The sequence below is a fragment of the Megalobrama amblycephala genome, linkage group LG8 (assembly GCF_018812025.1).
Source record: "Megalobrama amblycephala isolate DHTTF-2021 linkage group LG8, ASM1881202v1, whole genome shotgun sequence".
NCBI lineage: Eukaryota > Metazoa > Chordata > Actinopteri > Cypriniformes > Xenocyprididae > Megalobrama > Megalobrama amblycephala.
Genome location: NC_063051.1, coordinates 22,381,782 through 22,391,795, shown reverse-complemented (window position 1 = coordinate 22,391,795; position 10,014 = coordinate 22,381,782). Strand labels below are relative to the sequence as shown.

Genomic DNA, 10,014 nt, shown 5'->3' with positions numbered 1-10,014 from the left:
AGGCAACGGAATGTAATGTCAGATGACATACTGTAGGTTTGGGGTGGGGCAAGGGCATTAAAAATTTTAATTTTAAATCGACAGTAAAATGCAGGAAGTTTTTCTGTGAGGGTTAGGGGGATAGAGTACAGAGTGGCAAGAAAATTGAAAAATGTGAGAAAATCCTCTGCAATAATTGATCATATCATCAATTGCTCAATGTCGTATTCATCAAAGTCACAAGTAGAAAAATACAATGTAGTTAACATAACATACAAAAATATAATCATTACTTTTACAAAGTGTACTTTTTCCACAGCACTGTGAATGCTTAATGGGTTCTGTTCAATAAGGCATTAAAGAAAATTATTGTTTGTGTTGTAGTGTGTCATATTGTGTTTTGTCTATACTTGTGACTTTGATGAAGATCAGATGACAATTTTATGACAAATTAATGCAGAAAACCAACCAAGTCAAAAATTCAATTCAATTCAATTCACAATTATTTGTATAGCGCTTTTCACAATAGGCTACATATCGTTTCAAAGCAGCTTTACAGAGAATGCAAGTCAACGTAACAATTTAGAGAATGTAATAAATGTAATAATTTAGGCCATTAATTTACAAATCACTGTTAGCAGTTTAAAAACGTTCACAAAGGTTCACATATGTTGTCTTGCCACTGAAGGCTACTACAGAATATATTATGTGTGTGTGTGTGTGTATGTGTGTGTATACTAGTGCCTGGTAATATTAATTAATATTAATAAGTAATATAATTAATATATACAACTATATATCTTTGTTTTTGTTTTGTTGTTTGTTGTTTGGGGGAGGGCCAACCATGATCTTGCATACCCCTCAGCAAATGTGCAGTTGCGCCCCTGCGGACCACTGACATGACATTCCTCACGCAGCTGGTGACTCACTTTCCTCACACAGCCGGCGACTCACTTTTCTCACGCAGCGGACGACTCACTTTCCTCACGGAGCTGGCGACTCACTTTCCTCACACAGCTGGTGACTCACTTTCCTCCCACAGCTGAGCTGACCACTGACTCTCCTCAGCCGGCGACTCACTTTCCTCAGCCGGCGACTCACTTTCCTCAGCTGGCGACTCACTTTCCTCACACAACAATTGATTCTCCTCACGTTTCTTTTCAAATACTGTGATGGTGCAATAACTAACTACATCTAGTAAAGTTTAACATTTTTGTGTTGTAAATGTAATTCATTCTGAAGCAATATTCCCATCAGTGTTCTGTAAACTGTTACTGTTAAGATGTAAACTGTTAATCATCAGATTTGTATATGCTCCCTTAATGGGATAGGTCAATCAAAAATAAAAATTCTGTCATCATTGACTTACCTTCTAGTTGTTCCGAACATGTATGAGTTTCTTTCTTCTGTTGAACTAAAAATATATTTTGAATGTCAGTAAACAGACAGCTGACTCTAGCGAGTGACCAGTAGGAAAAAAGAAATAGGTCACTGGCTGCCATCAACTGTCTGGTTACTGACATTCTTCAAAAAAAAAATATCATCCTTTTTAGTTCAACAGAAGAAAGAAACTCATATAGGTTTGGAACAACTAGAGTGTAAGTCAATGATGACAGAATTATCATTTAGGTTTAACTATCCTTTGAAATTGATTGTCATGGCATTTTTTTTTTTTTTTTTTACCTTTATAAAAAGGTAATTTTCCCCTAACCTTGGCTATCAATATCATGTTAATTAGAATAACTCACTGTAGGGCTTTTATCATTATTTTTTCCACGGCAGAGGAAACAGAATCTGCATCAGAAGTGGTATTTAGATGCATGTATAAAATTGAAAATGAATGTGCAAAACAAGCATGAAAAACACTGTTTAACAACTTTACAATAAAGATCTATAAAGCTTTTGTGGATTTTACAAATTATCTTTAATATACAATATTCTGAAAAAGTGACATTTCCCTTTTTGCAAAGTTCAAATGTTGATAAAATATATAACTTAACTAAAGATACATTTTTGATTTGCAGTTGTCATGCTTAAACACTGGTTCTGCAGATTTTTGACATTTCAAAATGATGACAGACAGACAGATGATGACAGACAACTGGCCAAAACGCACTTAGTGTTTTGTTTCCAAATTAAGGATGATAATGGACAGTTTTCTTAATGAGTGTTTGGACAAAAATAGTCTGGGAATTAATTGCATATTTATGGAGATTTTTTTTTATTTAATTTGTCATGTACCTGCTTTGCAATATTTTTTGGTCAATTTATTTTCTTTGGTATGATTTCGTAAAAGAAAAGCACAGCTAATATAATGGCTGTTAGGTTTTTGCTCCTAATTCGTGCCTCATCCCAGACCTCTTATTTGGCAATTGAATGAGCAATCACTCAGCGCTGAGGGAGAATATAGTCTCATTTTATTGATAAGAAAAGAGAGAATATATAGAAAGAGTACAAGGGGTGTAGTATAGTTTCAGCCAATGAGAAAGAGAATACATCATATAGATCATGGTATAGGAATGTGATACATATAGAAAAACAAGTCTAAATATGGTCATCTATTGGTCAGGTACCCATGAGGTCCCTTAAAATCCCAAGGACCTTCTCCTATTCTGGTGATGCAGAAAAGCAGGGACCATTCCCTGTTTCACATTCACTCCTAGTAGAGCCTTATATGGAAATGGTTCTGGTACATAGAAAACCATATGTTAAAACATAGTATACAACTTTGACAGAGGAAAAAAAAGGAGCCTCAGTCCACATACTTTCAATGCTGAGACCAACATAAAATCTATCAATTGCCCCTTTTGGCAATAAAATTGCCACACCCAAGTCTCAGCATTACTTTTCTCATATCCAAATATAATCACTTTCTTTACTTTCAAAATCATAACATTCTTCAGCAAACATTTCCTTCATTTTCCTTCAAAATTATTAACATTTAACAGGTCTATTCATCAAAGCATATTGAGAGGATACAAAAGTATTCATAGCACGATTAATCAAAGCTCTAATAAATGGAATAATACAACAGATAATAAATGCCATAATTAATAGGATCACACCTATAGGAATCAAAGCAGATACAAGCATTTGTTGCCATCCTGTGAGCCATGCTAAGAACCCACTTTGATTATCAGTAACTTCTCGTTCTTGTAATTCTTGAGCAATTCTAGTCATATTTTTTAAACCCTCTGAAATTAAATGACCATCTGCATCATTTTCAGGGATATAAGTACAACAAGAGGTACCAACAATAACACAAACTCCTCCTCCTGCCGCGGTTAATTGATCTAAAACTAGCCTGTTTTGCAGGGCAGTTAAACGAAGCCCTCGGAGTTCCTGTTGAACACCAGCCAATGTGTCTCTTGTAGTATTGATAAATGAAATTAGCTCATATCTTGTAACCTCAACTTCAATTTGAAGAATAGAGACACCTATTCCTGGAAACACTGCTTCAAAGAATCTTTCAGTACCAGTCCAGAGTCGATGTTGCTTTGGTACTGGATTATCTCTACTCAAACTACTAGTTGAACCGCGGCTAGAGAGGGAGCGTTTCTTTTTCTGTTTTTGTTTTGTCATAACGTGAGGTTTGTGTGGTCTAATAACCATGGAATATTCTTCCAAAGTTACTAGAGCACATCTTCCACTCCAATTTTCTGGAAGAGTAGTGTAGACTCTATGTCCACACAGCCAAAACCAATCTTTGACAGCTCTAGTTCCCCGCGAAGCAGGAGCATATCTGTAGCAATTTTGACCTGGCACAAGTGCACAATATTTAGAACACACATCTTGAATAAAAGGATTAGCCCATCCATAAGCAATCATAGTAGATATAGGATGTGGTGTTCTTTTAGAACACTCAGTCATATTAGCTTTTGGATAATGCAAAATACAACTCATACAACAAGACATATTTTCTATCTCACAATGATGGTATGTTCGATTACATTTACTTTTAGGAATTACCCCCAGTCTCACTGTTCCAGTTTCTCTTTCCATACATAACAGTGAGTCTGGAATAGAGCCAATGGTTGTCACTTTAGCATGTACTTGCGTTGCAAGCATCATCATTCTACTTTTTCCACAACTCCATATTGCACTTCTATTTGGAGCCATCATTCCAGTAATGCTAACAAAAATAGGGCATTCTAATTCTTCTTCTGTCCTTGGTGATTTAACCTCTACATGTGGTCCAGAAGCACTATGTGGCATTTTGGTGCAAACATAACAGTCACCTGTTTTTCCTTCAGATTTAGCAGTGTAGTTGGCTAATCTCCACCACATGTTAGCTGCGAAGGCATGTGGTTCTTCTTCATAATGTACCCAAGTTTCATTACCAGTGCTAACAGCAGCTTGTATGTGAATAAACACATTTGTCAGCACAACCAGGTAAAATGTCAATTTAGCAATCATGGCTAGAGAGCTTCAATGATAATTATTGCTGGTTTTAGATCTCTAGCAATCTCTTTCTTCTTCTCCTCGTTGAACGTCTTGGTTCACCTTCCTTCGGATCTTTCCTTGGCTCACTGGCTTCCTTCTCCTCATGGACCAGAACGTTCCCCTGGGATGGAGCTGCTTTCAGTCGACTGGCATGGATCCACTGCGGCTGGAAGTCAGTCAGCACTCCTGTTCTCGTCACAGCAATCACCGTGGCGGGCCCCAGATATTTCGGCTCACCCAGTTTTGTGGGCTTCAGACACTTTATCAGCACCTGTTGTCCTGGAACGAAAGGATGAGTGGGTTTTTCTGCAGGAAGAGGGAGAGAGAGACACATCACCATTGATGCTATTTAAAGTTTTAATTAGGGAATCCACATAATCCGTGATGATCACCTCCGTGTCACCTGTGGAAAAATTGCCAGCGCGACCTCTGACCCATGGGGTCGGGAAAGGTCTACCCATAAGGATTTCAAACGGAGACATCTTTGTTGTTGCTGATGGTGACATTCTAATTTCTGTTAATACGGCAGGCAGCAGATCAACCCAATTTCTGCCTGTATCAAGACATGCTTTATTAAGACGATCTTTGATAACCCTATTCATGTTCTCAACTTGTCCACTAGATGGAGCATGAAATGGTATATGTAATCTCCAGGTAATATTAAGCTCTTTGGCTAACAATTGTGTGACTTTGGAAGTGAACGGTGTTCCATTATCACTATCGATAACCATTGGTATACCAAAACGCGGTATAATGTCCTTAGCCAGAACTTTAACTACCGTCTGTGCATTTTCTTTTCCACACGGAAAAGCTTCAGGCCATTTAGAAAATCTGTCAACAATCACAAGCAAATATTTATTATTTCCGCAAGGAGGCATATGCGTAAAATCAATTTGCAAGTGTTGGAATGGTAGCTCAGGATGTGGTAAAGCGTCATGTTTAGTTGCCTTGTGCTTGTTAGTTTGAGCACACACCAGACAAGCATCCAATATCAACAGAGTATTTCTTTGAATATTTGCTATGCAATAAGATCGATTCAACATTTGTATCACTTTCTTTTTTGACACATGTGATACACCATGATAATGTCTACATAGCATAACAATCGCAGATGTAGGTAATGCAAGTCTACCCTGTTTGTCTCTCAAGATTCCAACTTGATCTGATTTTACTTCATTGTCTGACCAGTAAGTCAAATCAGCTTGTGTAGGGTTAGCTTGTAATATTTTAATGTCCAAATCATTAGTCAATAATGAATTCATCATAGGCACATCTGTGCCCCTTTCGCTTACATGTGGACTTAATATTACTTCTTTAGCAGCCCATTTCGCTACTTCATCTACAAATCTATTTCCTTTGGCTTCATCTGTTTCTCCTGACGTATGTCCTGCTACTTTAATAACAGCGAGTTTTGATGGTTGTTGTGCTGCATTAATGAGCTCCGCTACAATACTATGGTGAGCAATTGGCTTTCCATCTGAGGTTTTAAAATTTCTTTCTTCCCACAATTTAGCAAAATCATGTACTATGCTATACGCATATTTAGAGTCAGTGTATATATTAACACACTGATCTTTTGCCAATTGACAAGCTCTCGTTAAAGCAATTAATTCTGCAACTTGCGCTGACTTGTATGGCAAAGAGTATGCCTCAATTACACGATCAGGTAATTCAACAATAGCATACCCACACAAGTATACATTATCATTTGGCTTGAAACAGGATCCATCAATATACCAATTCTTCCCCTCCTCCAGGACAGATGTAGAAACATCTGGCCTGCAGGCAGTCGAAATCTGGATTCTGTCCAGGCACTCGTGGTCATCATTCTCAAATTCACCTTGCGTCAGCAACCTGTGCAAATGTACAGTAGGGCCATGAATAACAGAAGTTGGCTTCAAAATCAAATTAGCAGTAGCTAATAATATAGCCTCATAGCCAGAGCGGCGTTGAGCAGTCATATGTTGAGTAGAAATATTACTCATAATGACTCCTACCTGATGAGAGGTATGCACTATCAATTTATGTGATAAACAATTTTTTCAGCATCTTGCACCATGATCGCCGTGGCAGCCACTGCACGCAAACAAGCAGGAAGTCCCCTGGCTACTGAATCAAGAGTTTTAGACAAATAAGCTATGGGACGAAAAGTACCCCCATGTTCCTGGGCCAGGATTGCGGCGGCTGTACCCCCACTTTCATGCACGTATAAGTGAAAGTTTTCAGAGTAATTTGGGAGGCCAAGGGCAGGAGGTTTCATGAGGGAGGATTTCAAATGTCTGAATGCTTGATCCATCTCAGCTGTCCATGTAATGTCCTCTGTGTCCCCCAGAGTAGCAGTTCGTAGGATTTTATCATACATGGAACAGTTGGGCACCCATATTCGGCAATAATTAACCAGTCCCAGGAAGCTTTGCATCTGCTTCCGTGTCGATGGGTGCTTGAAAGTAGCAATAGCTTTCACTCTGTCAGCAGACAATTGCACTTTGCCCTGTGACAGTTCATGTCCAAGGTACTCGACCCTCCTCTGTACCCACTGTAATTTCTCTCTTGATGCCTTGAAACCAGCCTCTGCCAAAATATTGCAGACAATTTTAGAGGCAGCAGCACACATGTCCTCAGTTGCACCAGTGATGAGGATGTCATCTGCGTATTGAAGCAGACAGGTGTTTGGAGGAAGTTTGGCATTTTTCAGCGTTGCGTGCACTACAGCAGAGAAAACAGCCGGAGAATCCCTGAACCCTTGTGGGAGTCTTGTCCACGTTAATTGTGAATTTTCCAAGGTAAAAGCAAACAATGGCTGTGTTTGGCGATCAACAGGAATGCTGAAGAAGCACTGGAAATATCTAAAACAGTAAAAAATTAATGTTCAGAAGGAATAGAATTAATTATAGTTTGCACATCAGGTACAATAGGAGACAATGGTGTTACCAACTCATTAACTTTTCTCAAATCTTGAGTTAAACGCCAAGAACCATTTGCTTTCTTAATTGGATTAATTGGTGTATTATAAGGTGAATGAGTGTGCACCAGGATGCCTTGAGCCAGTAATTTATCAATAACAGGAAGAATACCCTCCACCTTTTCTTTTGAGAGGGGTACTGTTTCTGATACACAGGCTTGTCTGTTATTAGTTTAGCAACATAGGGCTGGACATCAATGAATCCTGCGTCATCCTTATGGGCCGCCCACAACTTGGGGTTGACGCCCTCAATTTCCTGTTTGAGCTCAGTTGCAGAATCATCCTCAAGGAGAGCATTTCCTGTATCAACAGTGAGAGAAAAGGCTGCAGGAAAAATAAGTTGTAGAGAGTCAGCATTAAAATTAAGTTGAATACCTAATTTATGTAAGAGATCGCGTCCCAGAAGAGAAAATGGGAATTCGGTATTATCGAAAAAGCATGCATTTTAAACAATGATGGGATATCATTAGAAGTAACTGGAAATGTTGGTGTCATTTCACATCTCACAGGTACACCATTGATTCCCACAGAGTTTACATGTTTTCCTGTAATCGAGCCCTCATAGACAAGAGAGGATAACGATGAGATCGTTGCCCCGTATCTATGAGAAAAACATAGGGTTTATGGTCAACATTTAATTCAATAAATGGCAAAACAGTTGACACATTCGGATAACTCAAAGAAATCAATGAAAAATTATCAGAAGAGGGCTCAGTCGAACTCAGTCATTGTTGCCAGGAAATGGGATACACTGGATTTTGTCTGTCAGTCTTTGCAGAAGGGAGCGCAAGTGGGGGCTTTTGCTTCAAGCCACCACCAGAGCCCTTCTTCTTCTGCTTTTCTGACCTCTGCCTCAAATCCCAAGCCTTTTTCCTACAGTCACGTTCCAGATGTCCTGGCTTGCCACAATAAAAACAGCGTCTCACATTTCCAAATTGTTGTGGAGATTCACAGCAGCATTCACTTGAAGCATTGCAGGAGTTTTGCCCCTGGAGACATCAAAAGCTCCAGCAGAGGAAAGCTCACGCAAGCGTCGTCCAATTCATCAACAGAAATGGTAGTAATATTCGGAGTTGTTATACGAATTAACTGCGCAGTGTCTTTGTTCATATTATTTAGGAACGTATTTAAGAACAATGGACAATTTTGTTCAATAGGAATCGCAGATTCCTCAACCCATGCATGTTTAAATCTGTTAAAGAATGCAACAGGGCTTTCACCAGTTCTCTGTTTGGTATTGGCTGCATGCGAGATGTCTTGTTTAGCAGAAGACACTTTTAACAAAAAGCAGTCAATTGCTTGAAAAAATCTTTAAGTTTACCTGAGCTGGCCCAAATCCAATCATATTCCTCTTCTTCATCCTCCGAATCAGTAATTAGAAGCACTCGTGAAGGTTTAGACAAATCAAGGGGCTTCGAATCTCCTGCTTTCTGAGATACAACACGACGAACAGGCGGTGTATCGTAGATGGGGTTTAAGTAATAAACTTCTTCAATCATTTCCTCCTCTGTGATTTCCGCAGGCAGTGTTTTAGTCAAAATAAAACGATAATCTCGTCCCGTCAATTGACTGTAGGCAGTTAACCGTTGCAGCACTGCCACAAATTGATGTGGTGACCTAGCCGGATCAGGCAGATCTTTGCAAATAGCCACTGCCTCCGTAACACTCAGAGGAGTAATTTTGTAACCATCTGGAAGCTGTACAAACGGAAAAACTTCAGTTGTGGACGGCAACTGCGGATACAATCGATTGGTCAAGGGCTTTGGAATTTCAGCAGAAACAACACATTCATATGGGGGAAGAGACGCATCAGGTTTCAGCTGAGACTGAGAGAGAGAGCTGTCTTGTTTTTTCAACTCTGGACCCTTATCCCAATAAGTTTTCATCTTCATCCAAACTTTATACGCATCTTTCATATAATCAATTGGCCATCCTGGGTCACCCCAAGAACCAAAGATCATATCTTTTGCAGCACGCATATCTTCATCTTTAAAAGAACCATCGCGGGGAAACGGATCTAATTGTATTTTCCCTTCTGACCATCCCGCGAGATTAGAGAGATAGGGTTCTGTAAAAAACGCTTTATTATTGCGATTCATGAAATCCCTCGGGGTTTCCCCATCAACGGTCGACTAATCGTTTCACCCATTTAAAACAGCCAACAAAGATCTCTCCTTTGCTTAAAGAAAAGCCTTACAATTTCAGAAAATGGCCAAACAAAATACAAATTAAAGTCTGCAGCTTTATATTAACTTTTTAGTATTTTTGGCAAAAAGAAAAATTTTAAATTCAGTATTATTCATTCAACTGCCAACAAGGACCTGAGGATATCATCATGAAATGGACTAAGAGAGAGAGAAAAATTTTCAACTCAAACTCATCTATTCCCTTCCCACGTATATAATCCGTGAGGATAACACCAAAAAATGAAAGGGTGATCAATCCTCTTTCACTCTTCCCGCATTTATCAAAATACGAGGATATCCACTTTTAACAAATATGAAAAAGTGCGGCACAAAAATACAAGGATCAATTTCTCAACAGACAGTAAGATGCATTTAAGCATTTTATTTCTTACCTGTCTGGAGAAATCCCGACGAGCCCCCAAATTGTTAGGTTTTTGCTCCTAA

At 38.9% G+C, this 10,014-nt stretch overlaps 1 protein-coding gene across 2 annotated transcripts; it reads right to left on the bottom strand.

Annotated features, from left to right (window-relative positions):
* Nucleotides 1–2,374: 2,374 nt before the first annotated feature.
* LOC125274044 (ERV-BabFcenv provirus ancestral Env polyprotein-like) lies at nt 2,375–6,449 on the bottom strand. 2 transcript variants are annotated; one of them, XM_048200083.1, is made up of 2 exons: nt 6,160–6,449; nt 2,375–4,728 (listed from the first exon to the last, which is right to left on the bottom strand). In XM_048200083.1, exon 2 carries the CDS (start codon nt 4,393–4,395, stop codon nt 2,914–2,916), a length of 1,482 nt encoding a protein of 493 aa, XP_048056040.1. In that variant the 5' UTR covers nt 4,396–4,728; nt 6,160–6,449; the 3' UTR covers nt 2,375–2,913. Both variants share the same exon structure in this region, with proteins under 2 accessions (XP_048056040.1, XP_048056041.1).
* Nucleotides 6,450–10,014: the final 3,565 nt, after the last annotated feature.